A 19,553-nucleotide genomic window follows, 5' to 3' on the forward strand; every position below is an offset into this window, starting at 1 on the left:
AGCAATTTTTACCAATGGCTCTCTCTGACTCCAAATTTTGAACTGGGCTTTTGTTTGTTTGGGGTTTTTTTTCTCCTCTGTATTATATGTTGGCCTTATTGGTTATATGCATGGGCCAATTTCATATCACTACCTTCCAAAAAGTAACTGAGTCAAATGTTATCTTCTCTTTTCTACTCTAGGAGTATGACATACATTTAGCCAAAACAAATGCTTAAAGGTTCAAATATGTTCTCATTCTTCATTACAGTAACATTCTAAGATGCCTTAGACACTAAGGATAGGGATTGAAATTTAGCCAGGTCCTAAAGACAGAAGGAACAGTTCCATTTTGTTTGGATTCTGGTGCTTATACTTCTGCATCACTTTTGGACCTCATTGGTGGACATAGGAGAGGGAGAGGTAGTACAGTGGATGGCCAAGAGCATGGGTTTCAGACAGACTGTTGTGGAACTTTCTAGTAGGTCATCAAAGGCATAATATAAGGCTATTTGAAAATTAAATCAGGAAAATTATTCAGCAGAGCTTGTGGCACATCATGCTCAAGGAATGTTAGCTATTGTTATAAATATTCTAATCCCTTTGTTCTTGAACAAGTTATCTGGAAGTTAACTTCCCAGCCAAAGAAAACCTGACAACCTGTGGGTGGCACTGTTGCTCTACCCAAATAGAATCACAGTCGTTTCCCTAGTGACCTCCAAGGAATTGAGACTTGTATGTACTGCATTTCCCAAGTGGCTACTCTTTCCTTGTACTTCCCCAGTTCTGTGCCACCCTCACACCACCAGTCTCAACTGGCCATGAAATGGAGAAGATGGGAAAGTGAAACAGAGAAGGAGACTCAGTCTAGAGGTGCAATGACAGGGTCCCTTCCTCAGGCCTTGATGTGGAAAAGCTGGTTTTAATATCAGAGGGCTAAGTCACTCATTCATGTCCCAAATTTGGGCTTTCTCACACAGTAAGCAGCAGCAGCACTTGGACTATGTGGAAAACCCCAGGATTCTTACCTTGCTGCCCAGGCTGGGTCTGAGATAGCAGAAACTGGGATACAGATTGTAGGTGGCCAGGAACCAGCACGAGCTGCTGGAAGGGATGGAGGGGAGTCACATCCTGCATATGAGGAGACACATACATTACAGAATTTATAAGCTGGGGTGACAGCACTAGCTGACTTCTACTCATCTGTCCCATGAGCCTCTGAGAGTTGGTGGGCAGTGACCTTGCCTTATGCCTCTGTGTATCACCAGTGTCTGCTACATAGTAGCTACTCCATTAATGCTAGTGTTAATTACAGCTCAACCAAGAAGTGCCTTGGAACCATTTGTCACTTAAATCTTGCCTTGCTATTTAACTTTTGTGTGTCAGTCCTGTCTCCCAGCTTGACTGTAAAAGCCCTTGAGGATACAAACTATTACCCTTCTCTCAGTTGTTTACCCTAAAAATAACATGCAATCCCAATTGTCCAATTTAAAAAAAACTCATGGCATTTTATCATGATAAAAGCCACGTCTTGGCCATTTTCTTGAAACTTCCCTGGAGGAAGGAAGAAAGTTATTAGTTTTTAATAAAACCAATTTGATTAAATAGAAAGTCCATTTTCCCTGGAGTTCTCCCACCAGCCCAGGAAATGGAAATACCAATCCCAATGCTTGGGGAATCTGGGAGTCCTTTGGTGCTTAAGACCTCCAGGGCTCTGTGCCCTCACTGTGCTGATATTAGCTCTGTACCCAAATAAAAAACTTGTTAAACTCTTACTGAATAAAGAAATGAAGAAATGGGTACATATTCTACTCTTACATATGACCAGAGAAGGGGTGTCCCTTTCTTCCCTCGCTGATCCAGACCAAGAAAGGAGTTCACCACATGAATGCCTTCTCAGACATTTGTGGGTACTGTTTTAGGATGCCTCTTTCTTCCCTGTACCAGTACTCTGTTCTAGTTTGGCTTTGATGTAAAAACTTGTTTGCGGGGAAGGGCCCACTGGGGACAGAAACACTTTGTAGGTCTCCCCTGAATGTGGCTGGCAGATACCAGCCCCACAGCTGCTAGGTCTGTTCTTTGGTGGTTGTGTGTGTGTGTGTGTGTGTGTGTGTGTGTGTGTGTGTGAAAGATTGCCTCTTTTTTCTCCCAGGGAGGTAGAGAGGTAGAGACCTCACTTTTCACAAAACCAGCTAGGCTTTACCTTAAAGAGGACTTTAAAAAATTTTTTTAAAATTTATTTTTAAATAGAGATAAGGAAAGAGAGAGAGAGAAACATCGATTTATTGTTTTCCTTATTTATACACTCTTTGGTTGATTCTTGTATGTGTCCTAAATGGGGATCAAATCCTCAAACTTGGTGTATTGGGACAAAGCTTTACCCGACTGGGACTGTTTTATAAACCCACCCCCCACCCAGATTCCAGGCCTCCAATCTCTCTCACATTCCCTGCAGGGGGGTTCTTCAGAACAATATAGACTCCCTGAGTGCCAAATCTAGAGGTCAAGCATTTTGTAAAAGGCTTGAATTAAGATCACTAGCCCACTGAGAATGTCAGGGCTCCCTTACATGGGCTGGCATTTACCCCAGACATCTGGTTTCCGGACATCATGGTAGGTCCTTGACTCAGGTGGCATGGCCTATGTGAGAGAGTCTGCTGCAGGGAGTCATTGAGGTCCTCTGTTTTAATCTGTAAGTGAAGGCAGGAGGAGAATATCAGTTCTGGGCCTCCCCAGGCCAATGGAAGTGGAAACTCAGAGAAGATCAAGGGCTTATGATTTGGGATAAGTCATAAGCCCAAAGAGCAAAGAGCTAGCTCAGAGCCTACTGGGCTATAGATTGATCTTCCTGCCTGTGTGTGCTCTTCAGAACAAGGAAGCTGGTAGGAAACAGAGGTAAGTGGCCCTCTGGAGCACCAATTTGCAAGATGGGGACCCCAATTAGATCCATCATTCCCAAATGCTATTCTGGCAGCTATGCTGATACATAGTACATTCTCTTCTTCTTCTTCATTGAAATGAGAAAAAAATAATTGTAGTGACTTAAAATTTTTATTTTGAACCTGGGATGATATTCTTTTTGGGGAGGGTAGGGATATATTAGAATGCCTTTTATGAAGTGATGGCGATCTGAAATGACGTTTTTAAAACTCTCCACCTCACAAAGTATAAAATTGGCAACCCTTTATCAATCTCCCCCATGTTCTGGTTTTTATATTCTTGGTCCACAAAGTCCCAAGTCTGGGAAACACTGATATGAAAGACCAACTTCCCCTCCATCCCCCTTTGTTTTTCACACCTCCTTGTCTTCTGAATGCAAGGCTGCCTCTGTAGCTGGACACCTTTGGTGACAGTACTTGCCTGTCTCCCTACAGGCGGGGACATGTCTTTTTCAGAGTCACTGCAGCAGTTTCAGCCTGAGGGGCCTGTGGTGGTTTCCAAACTTTCTAACAGCCTCTACCTCTCTTCAGTGCTAACACCAACCACCTACTCATGGGTTTCCAGGTGTCCAAGAGCAGGTCAGGAAGCACTACATGTGGCCACTTCTCCTCCCACCCTGAGAACAACTACCCACTAGCTGCTTTCAGAAAGTCCATGGAGGTAGGGCAGCTAAGTGATTTTGAGTTCATATAATATGGCAAGGAGAACAGGATCTGGGTCACACCTTACAAAAGACATTAGAGATCCTGGCTTAAACTATTTTCTTGTTCTACACTGCGAATCTCACTGACATCCTAGAAGCTCTCCTGTCTTCATTAGTTTAACCTAAGTTAAAGGTTCAGACTAACAGCTACACTTGTGCTTTTAAAATGGTGCTTTGGATCATTAGGGGAACGATTTCCTTTGGTTGGAGAGTCAGGAAGATCCTATGGAGTGACTATTAGAGACTGAGAGGGAATATGGTGCCTTGATGATAATGGGAACCTAATGCATGTTAATTAAATAAAAGACATAAACAGAACCCATCTCTCTGTAGTCTCCAGAGGGAAACAGTCAGGATGGAGCTATACATTTCTTCTAGTCCTATCTCTGACTCTAACTTACTATGTAACCTGGAACACTCACTCAGCCTCTATGGAATTCAATTTCCCCATCTGTTATATAATGCTGCATGGATTTTTAAAAAATTTCAGTTCTACTGCCCTTTGACCCAGCAATTCCGCTGCTGGGATTATACCCTAAGAACACTGAAACACCAATCCAAAAGAACCTGTGCACCCCAATGTTCATAGCAGCACAATTTACAATAGCCAAGTACTGGAAGCAACCTAAGTGCCCATCAGCAAACGAGTGGATCCAAAAACTATGGTATATTTACACAATGGAATTCTACGCAGCAGAGAGAAAGAAGGAGCTTATACCCTTTGCAACAGCATGGATGAAACTGGAGAGCATTATGCTAAGTGAAATAAGCCAGGTGGTGAGGGACAAATACCATATGATCTCACCCTTAACTGGAACATAATCAATAGAATAAAAAAGCAAACAAAATACAACCAGAGACATTGAGGTTGGGAACAGTCTAGCAGTGGCCAGGGGGGAGTGGGGTGGGGACAGTGGGAAGAGGGGATTGCAGGAACTATTTATAAAGGACACATGGACAAAATCGGGGGGGATGGTGGGGTGGGGGAGGGAGGTGGGTTCAGCTGGGGTGGGGGGGGAGGGAAGGGGAGAAAAGGCATACAACTGTAATTGAATAACAATAAAAATAAAAAAAAATTTCAGTTCTAAAATAGAATTATAAATTCCAGTTCCACAGTGCATTTGGCATACTGGGCTGGTCCAGGTTGCTGCAGCATTCTTAGACAAAGTAGATCTAAACAGCAACAAGAAACTCTGGTTGTGCAGAAATTGGTAAGAGGATGCTTCTTGCAGGGACAGCTTTTACAAATCATTCCTATTTTTTGTTCTCACCTAAGGAGACTGTTCTGGAGCCTTTGAAAACACAGAGGAGGAAGATAGAGAGAGAGGAAGTAGCACAGTGGGATCAGAGGGTGAGGCTTTCTGAAAACTCAAACAGCCTGGCCACCCAGGAACGATCTCCAGCACAGCCCCAACTCCTGCCCCCAGCTCCCCTCAGCTCTTTCCACCCACACTTAGCATCACAGTCTAAGAAACCTTGGTATTCTAATTCTCCCCCCACAAATTGGAGTTCACACTGTCTAAATTACAGGGAAACATGCCCTGGCTGGTGTGGCTCGGTGAATTGAGTGCCAGCCTGTGAACCAGGGGGTTGCTGGTTCGGTTCCCAGTCAGGGCACATGCCTGGATTGTGGCCCGGGTCCCCAGTTGGGGGTGTGTGAGAGGCAACCACATATTGATGTTTCTCTCCCTTTTTCTCCCTCCCTCCCCCTCTCTCTGAAAATAAAGAAATAAAATCTTAAAAAAATCAATAAATAAATTACAGGGAAACATTTTGAAAAGCTAGAAATAAATGATAAACTACTTATTTAAAACCACCACCCACAACAACTTTAAGATTTGCTCTGAGAGGAGGTTTTAGTTATGCAAAGCCTTTTTGGCCAGCCTCCCCTCCCCACATCCCCCTTCTCTATCTGTAATTCCAGAGGGGGCACATGTGAGGCAAGATGGAGGAAGGGAACAGGGAGAGGACATGGAACACTGGAGCTGAAATCAGGCTAGTGGAACCACCTCAGGCAGTTTGGCCACATTCCAGCTAGAAGGCAAGTGGCAGGATTCCTTTACAGACTCATTATGCTCAGTGGAGAGATAAGGAGGTGCAGCTATGACAGAGCTTGAAAACATGTGCTTTGCCTCCAACCTGAGTGCTATCTGTTAGAATCAGTGCCAGGTTTTCCTACAACACTTAATTTCAGAAACCAGAGCCATCATAAAAGAAAAGTCAGCCTTTCATCTGCTTCCTGGATCAACTATCCTTCAAACTCTTTCAGGGGCACTGCCCACCTCCCAATTCTGAAAATAAAGTGCCTGATTGCAAAAATTTCTCTGGGTGTTAGTCTGTGTGTTCTGACAACCCTATGTGTTATTATTCTGAGTTTTTTCTCTGCCAACGTTTTACTCTTTCATTTTTCATAATTCATTACCCTATTGGGTGTGAGCTGCTGACAGTAACTCCCAAAAAGACAATCCTAAACAAACCAGTGAAAGACAATAAAGGGTACTTCCTTTTCTATGACAAGTTCTAAAATCTCCCCTTTGGTTGGTGGGTCTCAGAAAGAACAGAGCTGGAATTAAAGGGAAGAAGATACATCAACAACTCTTACTGACTCTAGCACACTTCTCTGACAATTCTCTGAGATTTCAGGGACTCAGAAACTAAGAAACTCAGAAATAAAGATCCCCTCATCAAAAAATTCCTTCCACAGCTGTTGAATGGAAAACACTGGAGCCTTTCAAGGCAACTAGGTATTGGCTGTGGATCTGGAAGATGAGATGGAGAGACTTCTGTTGCATCCCATTGACTTCTAATGTGGAAACCAGAGGCAAACTGGATGAAAACCAGTAATTCCCCCCATACTTGTGAAAACCCAATTAAACCCACAGCCTGCGTAGAATTGTAAAGATCATCTCCAGAGTCCCTTTAGTGGGTCTTCTCACACAAATGGAATATTTCTCCAGACTCTGCTTAGCACAAACTAATCCCTGGAGAGATGGGCCAACACAGAGAGCTCTCTTGTCAGAGCCATTGATCATCCTGTTCATATATTAGACAAGGTCTGTTAGCTTAGAATCTTCTCCACCCACTGTACTGGGCAAAAGGTATTATTCTGAGTTTGGGCAGTGACCAGGAAGGTAAAAAGGTATCATGGGTGATTGTCTTTTCTAATCCAAGTGAACTCCTTGACATCACCTGCTTTAGAAAGCAGTAGCCTCATTCTGGAAGGAGAGAGAGCCCCTTTCAGGAGCTGGAAGCCTTTCACACTTTCCTTACTTGGCTTCATCTCCCAGCCAGGAGGTGTGAGAGACAACTGTTTACATTCCCAGCTCAGGAGGGCCCAAAGAGCTCTACAGATGGGTCTAAAGTTACATAACAAAATGCTGGCAAAAGTCTGACAAGGGAATGGTCCTCTGACCCTCTCCTGGTTCTCTTTCTGCCAGGGATGAAAAAGAGAATAGACCACAGGTGACAGAAAAGAGGGTGTTCTGGCCCAGACATACACTCGGACCTCCTTATTAACCATCTGTTTTGGGATCATGCAATGGGGCATGGGGAGTCTGGGGTGCTCATCCATAACCTCCTCCCCATGACATTTTCACATGGCCCTCTAAGGGAAAAACAGACCAACAGTAATGAATATATCACTGGTGATGAAAATGATCAAAGCTGTTGTCCCAGTTGCATAACTCATTTGTGGAAAATGTTTCATAAACATTTCACAAGAAGGAGAATTTCAAAGCATGAACATCTCTCAACCTGCCTTCAATTACAGGCAAGATTTTTTTTTTCTTTCTCCCCCCTTCTACATTTCTGCCTAGCAGTGAGGAACAGTTTCTGTTTTGTAACTGATTTATAAAGGGTTGGCAAACATGTTGACATGAAAATATCCTAAAAATATATTCCAAGTGGTAGCGTGGGGAGGCAGGTATCTCATCTCAGTGAATAAGGCTGGAAGTCTCCCAAGATATGTTGATTGTATTTTCATTTGGGGGACACTCCTCTCTCTGTGAGACTCTTACCTATTTCCCGTGATCAAGGTTTCTGCCTCTTTAGATGCCTCTGAAAGTGCCCGGGGAGATGGCCTCATCCAGTCCCTGATCTCTATTCAGACCTATGACAGACAAGCCTACATACACCTTTACCCATGCACACTGGGATCTTCTCCCTGACAGCATCAAACTTCTAGACAAAGGAGTGATGCAAGAGAGGAAACATCGGGCCCTTTAATAAACTAAGGGCTCCTTCAGGGGCTGGGGCCACTTGAAGTTGCTGTCTGCTGAAAAGAAACTTTCCAAAAATGGCATCCTTGTTTTTCCTGCTTGCACCTATTCTGGAAATATAACAAGCTCATTAGTCATGTTATTTAATGCTTTGGCTTCAGTACTTAGGACATAGAATTGCTAGTGCTAACACATGTGTGAAAAAAATACCCCATCATTTTAAGCACATAAAAGTTTGCTTCTCTCTTTGGCATATAAGTCCATGAATCCAAGTTTAAAAACTCTGGGAAAGGGATTGTGACCTTATTGAGAATGCAACCTCACAAATGTCATGGTGCCCAGGACTTAAACAACTTTAACCATTGCATTGCCTCACAGCCCTCCTGAGATGCCAGTAGTGTCCCCCTGCAGTTGGGAGCTGGAGTGATGAGAGTTCTCTTGTTTGGTCCTGATACCCTTCAAATCAGTTTTCTGATTCTCCTGGTAGTCTCCCTGGAGCTCCTATTCTCTAGGGAGGAACTGCTCCCACACGGAACTGCTCATTCGCCCACACAGAGGGCTCTTCTGCCCCCAAATAAGTAAAATGGCAGGAAGTAGAAGGTACAGTGGGGAAAAGGAATGTTGAGCATGGTCTTTGAATCAAATTCTGAAAACTGTTTCCAAGTCCAGTGGTTGTTTTGGGGAAGGGTCTGATGTGTAAGTGCAATTTATCATATCACTGGGTTCTTCTTCATACACCTGGGCTGCCTATCATTGAAGGACTTTGATGTCCTTTTCAGAGGAGGGGATAATTAAAAAAAAAAAAAAAGACACCCAGGAGACAAGCACAAAGCTCAAAAATCAACTAGGAGGCCTGACTTCAGATTCCATTCCTACTTCTAACTAGTTGCATGGTCTAATTTTAAATTATTTTACTCATTTATGTAGGCCTTGGTTATTCCTCCACATTAGGAGGAAAATAGACTAGACGGAAACTACTTGAGAAATTTATAATATATTAAAGAGAATGGGAGCAGACTTGTCAGGATATAATACGTTTGTTGTATTGCTCAACCCGTTTTACAGATAAAAAGACTGAGGTTTGGAAATGTTAGGAAACTTGCTTAAAGTCACACTACTGATAAATAGTAGAACTGAAATTTCAATCCAAGTCTATCTGTACATAGTTTTTCTACATAAACCTAACTCTCACTCACTGCGTGTGATAGAACCATAGAATCATAGACTCTTAAGATAGCTTAGAGTAGATAGTGCCAGGTGCATGGCAGATATTCAACAAGTGTTGATTCTCCTCCTTCCACATTAGAACTGGAAGGAAATGTAGATATCACCTGGTCAAAAAGGTTAGTTTCACAGTTATGACTCCTGAAGACCAGAGAGGGGAAACAATGTGCTCAAGACAACACAGCAGGAATTGCAGCCAAGCCAAACCTGGAGATCAAGTCAGGGCCAGTTAGGACAGATCTCCTAAGTCCCCACCCAGAATGCAGCCATGTACCGTGCATTCCATTGCACCTTGTGGTCTGGCTTTACAGTTCTATTTCTATCACTCTGATACTGTTGTCCACTCGGGCTCCTGTAATAATTCAGTAGTAATCCTAATCCCATTGCTCTAATGAGATTTAATCTCAGTCAAAAGAAAAGTTTCCATGCAGAGTTTTCAATTACTATACAGGGCAAGGTTTAGATATAAACAAGACATACATCTAGTTATGATAACATAATGTACTTAGTCTAGGAAACAGCATTGTGTATTTCCTCGATTCTCACATGTATTCATTAACTCTAGGGCTTTGATATTTGCTCTTTTCCTCCCTCATCATGAGGAAGACAGGTAGGGAGGGCGAAAAAGGCTCAGTCATACCATAAAACTCCTATCTCAGTGTATATTTTATTAATGAAAAATTTCAGAGGAAACTAATGAAAGGGCAGATACACTACTCATCTTTCACACATACACACACACACATACACACACACACCACCAACATGTGGTCATGAAGCACTACACAGATTAGTTCCATGAGTATCAGTTCAAGGGAGAAAGTAATATATTTTGGTACTTTAGAGATTAAAAAGCACTTTCAAATGTATTTTCATGTATTTTTCATGATAATTCAGTGAGGGTAATAATCTTATCAAACTGTTTTTTACAGATGTAGGAACTAAGACAAGGAGAATTTAACTAATATGCTCACTGTCAGACAGCCAGGGGAACAGATCCTGACTTTCTACTCAGGTCTTTGGCCTCTAGACCTTCCCCTCTTTTGCCTATACCACTCTGTGAGGCAGTCACACTGAGCTCCCCTCCTCCAGAACTTCTCACGCAGAAATGTGCTTATTAAGACAAACACATTTCTCCTCTCTGCCCCATGTTTTCATGTTAGTGCACACATGGTAACCAGTGCAGCCCGGGACTTCCACACGTATGTAGGACCTCCATTTACTGAAAGTCAAGTTTGCAAGAAGTCTGACTGGGATTCTCTTTGGCATTTCCTGGGTGCCTGTTTGTGATCTGGAAGCCTGAAAGTTTAAGCATCGGCTATAAATACAAGTAAAACATTTTTTCTGGGAATTTTCATCTTTAAGAATAGTCATATAGTAGGATTGAGGTCCTTGTCTCTTGTATTCCTGTGACATCCCAAAGTAAGGCACCTCTTATGGCCCTTTGATATTAGGTCAGCTTTGACAGCAGTAGGGTAGATTACCTTCCATATGACATACTTTAAACACAGGTTTCCTCCTTCATAAAGGTCTCCTTCCCAGTTCAGTTTAGTTCAACATTTAGCATGTGCCTGTTGTATACCAAAAGAAACTAGGGACACAAAATAGGAACCACACAGATTAATAAGAAGATGGCAAGTAAAAAAGCAATAAGAAGTATGTACAGTTGTAGCAGGAAAAGGTTGTAATTTGCTTTGTCAGAGGATGTCTAGAGAAAGGATGTCTAAAATATGGAAAGCACCATAAAAGAAAAGAACTGAGCAGCCCAGAAGAAGGTAAAAAAGGGCATGCCAGGAAGTAGGAGCAGCATGTTCAAAGTCACAGAAGGTACAACAGCACTTCATGTTTAAGAGGATCAGTCAGCTCAGCAGTGCGACAGCCTATGGTGGGAAAGGCCTGGGCCTGTAACCAGGGTTTGACAACAGAGCCTTGTGTGTCATGGAAAGGACTTTAGACTAGACTCTGGGAGCCAAATGTAACTAGAGTAAAGTGGAATAACAGTGATTTTTTTTGTTTGTTTAGTTCAACTATGCTAACAGCTGTGTGAAATATGGGTTTGAAGAGAGTGCAATTGTAAACAGGGAAAATAATGAAACAGCTGTTTATTGCAATAGTCTAGGTAAGAACTGGTAAGCACATACTTGAGGCCAAAAGAACAAGAATGGAGCTGGGGAGACAGATGAAGATTTTTTTGGATAGAAAATGTGTTTCCACCCCTAACGGTTTATCCTTTATAACAAAGGATTCTTTATTTCAGGAATTATCTGTGGAAATGCCTGCACAACTGAAAGGATACAGAAAAGAATCTGAAAGGCCACAGCCAACCAGACTGTTAATGACAGATGGAGTGGATGGCATTCAGGGCCTACCTAGAAGGTATTTACTTTCTTTTCTTTTCTTTCTTTTCTTTTTAAAATTTTTATTGTTATTCAATTACAGTTGTATGCCTTTTCTCTCCATCCCTCCACCCCACCCCAGCTGAACCCACCTCCCTCCCCCACCTCCACCCTCCCCCTTGATTTTGTCCATGTGTCCTTTATAGTAGTTCCTGTAATCCCCTCTTCCCACTGTCCCCCCCACCCCCCCGGCTATCATTAGATCTCACCTTTAACTGGAACATAATCAATAGAAGAAAAAAGCAAACAAAATATAACCAGAGACATTGAAGTTAAGAAGGTATTTACTTTCTAAATCACATTTTTCTGCAATGTTCAGTTTTTAAAAGCTATTTATTCATTTTAAATTAGAAAATTTAAGATTAAAAAATAGTAAGCACTGAAAGTTTTATGTATGTGTATACAAGTTTTTCTTTTCTATGCCCTAGTGGTGTTTTTCTTTTGCCCTGGTAAAGGGATGCCTTGAGAAGTTTAGCGGGGGCATTATCTAAGTAAACCAACACATTTATGCAGATATGCAGATATGTATAGTTTGTGCATATATGCATGCATACTTTTTATTTTTTAATATATTTTATTGATTATGCTATGACAGTTGTCCCATTCCCCCTCCCTTTATTTCCCTCGGTCCTGTACACACCCTCCCACCCACGTTCCCCCCCACCTTAGTTCATGTCCATGGGTCGTACATATAAATTCTTTGGCTTCTACATTTCCTATACTATTCTTAATCTCCCTGTCTATTTTCCACCTACCATTTATGCTACTTATTCCCTGTACATTTTCCCCCATTCTCTCCTCCCCTTCCCCGCTGATAACCCTCCATGTGATCTCCATTTCTGTAATGCTGTTCCTGTTCAAATTGTTTGCTTAGTTCATTTTTTTTTTTTTAGGTTCGGTTGTTGATAGTTATGAGTTTGTTGTCATCTTACTGTTTGTACTTTTGATCTTCTTTTTTTTAGATAAGTCCCTTTAACATTTCATATAATAAGGGCTTGGTGATGATGAACTCCTTTAACTTGACCTTATCTGGGAAGCACTTGATCCGCCCTTTCCTTCTAAATGATAGTTTTGCTAGATAGAGTCACCTTGGATGTAGGTCCTTGCCTTTCATGACTTAGAATACTTCTTTCCAGCCCTGTCTGGCCTGTAAAGTTTCTTTGGAGAAATCAGATGATAGTCTTATTATGGGAACTCCTTGGTAGGTAACTATCTCCTTTTCTCTTGCTGCTTCTAAGATTCTCTCCTTCTGTTTCATCTTGGCTAATGTAATTATGATGTGCCTTGGTGTGTTCCTCCTTGGGTCCAACCACTTTGGGACTCTCTGAGCTTCCTGGACTTCCTGGAGTCTATTTCCTTTGCCAGATTAGGGAAGTTCTCCTTCATTATATTTTCAAATAAGTTTTCAATTTCTTGCTCTTCCTCTTCTCCTTCTGGCACCCCTATGATTCAGATGTTGGGGTGTCTAAAGTTATCCCAGAGGTTCCTGAGCCTCTTCTCATTTTTTTGAATTCTTGTTTCTTCATTCTGTTCTGGTTGAATGTTTATATCTTCTTTGTGCTCCAAACCGGTGATTTGAGTTCTGGTTTCCTTCCCTTCACTGTTGGTTCCCTGTACATTTTCCTTTATTTCACTTGGCATAGCCTTCACTTGTTCCTCTATTTTGTGACCATACTCAACCAATTCTGTGAGCATCTTAATTACCAGTGTTTTGAACTGTGCCTCTGGTAGGTTGGCTGTCTCTTCGTCACTTAGTTGTATTTTTTCTGGAGTTTTGACCTGTTCTTTCATTTGGACCTTTTTTTTTTTTTTTTGTCTCCATGTGCCAATTATGTTGTAAGGGGCGGAGTCTTAGGTATTGGCCAGGGTGGGGCAACCCAGTCCCTGTCTTGTGGTGCTGTATGTGGGGTAGGAGTCTGAGATGGAACAGTGCCACTTGTTCCGCTCTCTGACAGCTTTCAGTCACTTCTGCCGCTACCCACAAGCAAATTGGGCCCTTCTGGTGCTGATTCCCAGGTGGGTGGGTTTGTGTACATTCTAGGATTCTGTGGGTCTCTCCAATGAACTCTCCTGTGAGGCTTGGAGTTTCTCATGCCACCTCAATCCCCACAGGTTTTTTTAATCAGAGGTTTTGAGGCTTTATTTCCCCACGCTGGAATCCTGGATTGTGTGGTCTGTCTCACTCCCCAGTTGTTCCTCCCAGTTTATCCACATGCAAATGTGGGACCGCCCACTCTGTCAGCTGCTGCCTTGCCCCCCCCTGGTCCTCCAGCCACCACCTTGCTGTGAGTCCTCTCCACCCCAGCTGCCAGTCTCTGCCCCTCCTACCAGTCTGGATGACTGTTTCTTCTTTAACTCCTTGGTTGTCAGACTTCCATACCATTTGATCTTCTGTCAGTTCTGGTTGTTTTTTGTTTATAAATTTGTTGTTCTTCTTCTTTTGCCTGGGCAAGGAGGCACACTGTATCTACCTATGCCTCCATCTTGGCTGGAAGTCCATATTTTTTTTAAAGTAATAACTGGAAATCTAACTCATTCTCTCACTGCATCCTAAGGTGTTGCTTTCAGCAGGCAACACTTGGGTTCTGGCCTGCAGACCTCACATATATTTTCATGATGTTCTACAGTTTACAAAGCATTTTCAAACACATCATTTTGGTTCATTTTCAGAATATTCCCCTGATATTGAGAAACCAGGTAATGTTATAACTATTTTACAGTGGAGGAAGGCAAGGTTCACAAAATGTAGCAAATTTATCCAAGGTATGTGTCTAGCTACTGGAATAGCTATGATTTGAACCCAAGTCATTTCAAATTCAACACGTCTTTCAAATTCCTAGGATTTTCTGAGTAAGCCTTTCCAAATAAGTGGATTTTCAAAGTCATTAAAATCTCTCCGTATAGCTCCAAAGCCTTTATTTTAGTTTTAGATATATATTTATTGGTTTCATTTTTGAGTAGAGATCTTGCTAAAAGCTATTACATACAGAACTATTTTCTCTTAAAGAGTACCTGAAAGATAATTAAGTCAATGACTCAAGCGGTAACTATGAACTCCTTTTAAAAGCAATCGTGCCCTTTGGAGATACTGAAGTGTTTGGCCTTAGCTGGCTGTGGCCCTAAATTGCTTTTTATTTTTTTAATTTCCAGCTTTGTTTTTACAAGGTTTTTTACTTCTTTCTCACAACCAGGTTTTTTTTATGTTTTTACTTTTTAATCTTGCTTCTAGCAGCCCCCTACTCCACCTCAAATTTGCAGCTTTTATTTGCCAAGGGCTGGATAACACAAATAAGTAAACTTGTTACAACTGTTTCTAAAATAAAAATTTAAGGTTCCGTGAAAGGGCTTGGCTTGAGGTCTCATTTTGCTTCCTTTTAATTCTCAGCTGGGTTCTAAACAGGCAAGGCTACTGGCTCTCAGGATAAGTGAGGCACTGAAGAAGCTCTATTATCTTTTTGTAAGAATGGGCTTGCCCTCTGGTTTAATTTCTATTGAGTACATATCTATCTTGTTACCCTTATTAGCCTGGGACAGGGCTCCAAGCATAATAGTTAGTTAAACCCACACAATTGACAGTGTAAGCTAAGTTTTCTATGGCTGGGGAGCAGTGTAGCAAATTTGTTACTAAAAGTCCCAGTAAACTTGAGCCAAGGGATTCTCTAAAAATATATGACATCTGTCCAGAAAAAGTCCAGCCATTATTAATATAATGAGAATGGTTTGCACAACATTGATGTAACCTGGCAGCCAAGGAGAGTGGACTGGAATGCACATGTCTGAACAATGAGGACTTCACTGTACTAGTCAGTACACATGCCACTGAGTGAGCATGTTTACTGTGTAGCCGTCCCATTTAAAATGACTGAGTGCATAGAGTAACAAATCTGCATCAAATTTTGTGTTAAGCTTGAACATTCCTCTGCAGAAACTATTTAGATGATTCAGAAGTGCACAGCTACGGGCAACTGGTGACTGGCAACTTCATTACAACAACTCACCCACTCATGTGTCACTTCTTGTGCAGAGTTTTTTGGTGAAACATCAAGTCACCAGGTGACTCAGGCCCTCTTTTGGTGCACTGTGACTTCTGGCTTTTCCCAAAACTACAATCACCTCTGAGAGGGAAGAGATTTCAGACTGTAGATGAGATTCGGGAAAATACAGAGGGACAGCTGATGGTGATTGGGAGAGCTGCATGAGATCCCAACATGCCTACTTGGAAGGGGACTGAGGCATCATTGTGCTATGTACAATGTTTCTTGTATCTTCTTCAGTAAATGTCCCTATTTTGCCTAGTGAATGGCTAGATTCTTTCTGGACAGGCCCGCATATGTTTTCTTACTTATAAATTCTGATTCTTGTCCAGGTCTCATATATGAAGATAATTATTCTGCACATTTATTATCTAGAAGACCTATGTTGCTTACTATGCCTGCTCGGCACAGAGCATAATGCCTGTCGTTTAGAAAGTGCTTATTAAGTGTATGGAGAATATGCATAAATACTTTTAACGATCCTAAAATATAGGTAACTGGGTTTCAGAGAAGACAAGTGTTTTTCCCAAGGCCATATACCTAAGAAGTTGCAGAGCTTGAATTTGAACTTGGGTCTGACTGGATTCAGAATCAACTCTCTTATCATCAAATCACACTGACTTAAAACGTCATGACCAACTGGACTCATTTCCTTTCATATAGGGTTCCTACAAATGGAGATCAAGTGAATGCTCTAATTATTGTATAATGTATATATGTATGGTCCCCAGAGGTCAAGATGGGGTCATACGGGCTGAGATAGGTTTCATTAACAATGGATCACTGTCATCTAGGAGGGCATTTCCAATGGTTAGGTGAAGATGTATGTAGCAGGCTTAGTTATAAAATCTCTGTATGAGGAGCAGAGATAGCTAGTACCTTGTACAAAGATATCAAGATGTTTTTTAAAGCTTAAAAATATAAAAGGAAGGGAAGAAAGTAATAAGATAGAACACAAGAGCAAATGTAAAACTCCTTAGAATATGAAAATTAATTGTGTAAGTGAAGGCAACAGTTTATATTTAAAACACTTGAGAGGTGTTAACTGACTCTAAGAGATGTAAGGTGACGGTGTGATATAATTATCACTAAAAAAAATATCTGTAGGATAGACTAACGAAAGTAGAATAATAAGAGAGATTCCCCTACTTTACCATGTAAGTTACATGAGGACAGGATTACTACTATCTTATCTGTTCCTGGCATGACTGGAATCAGGACACAAAAAGGTACAGTGCTTGCTCAATAAAAATTTACTGAGTGTGTACATAAATGAATGAACAAACGGTTCCACTTTGTTCTGGCCTAGCTTGATGTCATCTGAGCATTGAATGTTGTATACTTGTGGATTCTGAAGATGGTGACTGGCTTACTGAAAGATATGCATATAAGAAGACATTATGGCATATACAATTTCAAAGAGTTTATCACAGTATTGGTAAAACATATTTGAGGCAATCTAATATCCATTGATAGGACAATGGAAAAGTAAAATTATATTAAAATAGTAGATTATGTGGTCATTAACAAAAATAATAGAACTCTATATATACTGCCATGAAACGATCTATAAATTTTATTTGTAAATTTAAAAAGAAAGTTGCACCCTGGCTGGTGTAGTTCAGTGGATTGAGAGCGGGCTGCGAACCAAAGGGTCATTGGTTCAATTCCCAGTCAGGGCACATGCCTGGGTTGTGGGCCAGGGCCCCAGTGGGGGCCATGTGAGAGGCAACCACACACTGATATGTCTCTCCCTCTCTTTCTCCCTCCCTTCCACTTCTCTAAAAATAAATAAAAAAAATCTTTTTAAAAAATAAAAAGGAAGTTGCACACATCACAATGTGAAGGAACCCTCACAAAACTGGAATTATCTTCTGGTGGGCAGGCCCCTTGTAGTATAGGTTTCCCCAGCTAGGTAGCTGTTTTAGGAGCCCATCTGTATCAGTGTACTTGCTGGTGTTGTTGTGAGAGGCTGCGTTTAGCTTCAGTGAATTTTTTTGAAGACTCAGTGCATTTGCCCATTTCATGATGGGTGATTTACGAGCTCACCTGCCCACACCACACTGAATGTTCCGAAGTTTTTGACCAAAAATGGCATGACCCCCATACTTCATCCTCCCTATTCACCCAATCTTGCCCTGAGTGACATTTTTGTTTGTTTGTTTCCCCAGATGAAAAAAGTCCTTAAAGGGAAACATTTTGCTAATGTGGAAGAGGTGAAACAAAAAAACAGCAGAACTAAAAGGCATTAAAATCGATGAGTTCAAAAACTGTTTTGAGCAGTGGAAAAAACATCTCGATAGGTGTATTGCATCAAATGGAGAGTACTTTGAAAGTGACTGAAGTTCAAACATGTAAGAATAAATACACAATTTTTTATAGATAAATTCTGGGGGGTTTGGGGGGTCTCCCCCCAAAATTTATTTATTTATTTATCCATGTATGCATGTATACATACATGTGCATGTGTATGCATGTATGTACACATATGCATGTGCACATACAAAGGGAGACCCCTTTGTGTGTGTACATGCATGCATATTGCACATATGTGCATTTTTAAAGCCCTACAAATATTTATACATTTTCATTTATACCCATATTTATGTGAATGCAGAGAAAGAAGTCTTCTAGACATATATGTATACATACACATGCACATATACACCCTACAGTGATACTATACTGAGAACAGGGTTTACCTCCGGGGACAGTGCTGAGACTGAACAAGGATCTAAAGTCTTCTTTTTTAAAATCTCTATTATTAAAATTTTTTTACAACAAGAAAATATTCATGTATTATGTATATACTTGTTTTAAGTAAGGCAATCAGAAACTTGATATGTGAAATTATTTAGGAAACTCTGGATATTTACATAGAAAGGGAAAGATTTTAGTGTGATAGTTTTTCTCAAATATTAAAGGGCTGTAAAGGGAATATAAAAATTATATAAAATTTGCTACATTTTCTTCTTTTAAAATATCACTGCAGCCAGAGAAAGCTCAGTCATAAGGCATTACATTATGAATAAATGACCTACCCAGCATAGAAGGGAGGAAGAAGAAAGCCTTGTGTCAGACATTAAAGATCTGTGAAGCTCTTCTGTGGATGGAAGTCAGATGATCAGAGGGATTCTCAGCCCTATGAGTCTATGTCTCTGACTCCTACCAGGCTTAGAGGCTCAACCCCAATTTGTCTCCATTTTTAAAAATTTACTTTAAGAAAGAGGGGAAGAAAGGGAGAACGAGAAGGAAAGAAACATCCATATGAGAGAGATGCATCAATCAGTTGCCTCTCACACACTTCCAACTGGGGACCTGGCCCTCAACCCAGGCATGTGCCCTGGCTGGGAATCAAACCGGTAACCTTTCAGTTTGTAGGCTGGTGCTCAATTCACTGAGCCACACTAGCCAGGACTGTCTCCATTGTTTATAAACAATAAAGTCATGGGGATATCAGGTGCCATTGGATACTCCCAACCACATTGTTTCTATTTAAATGGCCAAATGTGGCAGCCCCAGGAATGCCACATTTCTCCCTAAGGAGCCTGTTTCTGGCTTCAAACAAGTAGCTTGCTGCTGAACTGCCAACCTCAAGGAGTTTAGAAAAGTGGCTTGGTCAGAGTACTATGCAGACCCTGGATCCACAGAGAATAGGTCCTAGCTCCCAGCAATCACTGAACAAACAACTGAGCTGCCTCAGCTAATAGCTCCTGAGTTTTAGCCAGAAGTGGCAGGGTTGGAAAATATTTACCTGAGCTAACTGGAGGGAGCCCACTGTACACTCTGGGTTTTGCATAAACCCAACAAGCTCATCTTCCTGGGAAGGGATGTGAGTGTGGATCACTGGCTGAGAGAAAGACAACAGGGAGTAGAGCAGCATGAAGAACAGAAGACCCTACAAAGCAGAGAGATGGGCATCCAGAATGGAGGGAGAGTGGGTAGGCGGATAGGTTTATTTCAATTACCCATTAATCCATTTGTTTAGGAAACACTGATTGAATGTGTACTCTGTGCCAGGCACTGCTGTACTATAATACTAAAATACAGATTCTTTCCT

The 19,553-nt window shown here is 41.4% G+C and overlaps 1 protein-coding gene across 4 annotated transcripts in view; it reads right to left on the bottom strand.

The window, feature by feature from the left end:
• POU2F3 (POU class 2 homeobox 3) overlaps positions 1-19,553 on the bottom strand; it is a 103,725-nt gene that overhangs the window by 18,889 nt on the left and 65,283 nt on the right. For all 4 annotated transcript variants that reach the window (XM_045202997.2, XM_045203000.2, XM_045202996.2 and 1 more), the window contains 2 exons: positions 2,565-2,669; positions 1,008-1,110 (listed from right to left, as the gene is read on the bottom strand). In XM_045202997.2, coding sequence (XP_045058932.1) covers positions 1,008-1,110; positions 2,565-2,669 — 208 coding nt within the window. The remainder of the gene's footprint in view (positions 1-1,007; positions 1,111-2,564; positions 2,670-19,553) is intronic.

Source organism: Desmodus rotundus, chromosome 5, assembly GCF_022682495.2.
Source record: "Desmodus rotundus isolate HL8 chromosome 5, HLdesRot8A.1, whole genome shotgun sequence".
Lineage (NCBI taxonomy): Eukaryota > Metazoa > Chordata > Mammalia > Chiroptera > Phyllostomidae > Desmodus > Desmodus rotundus.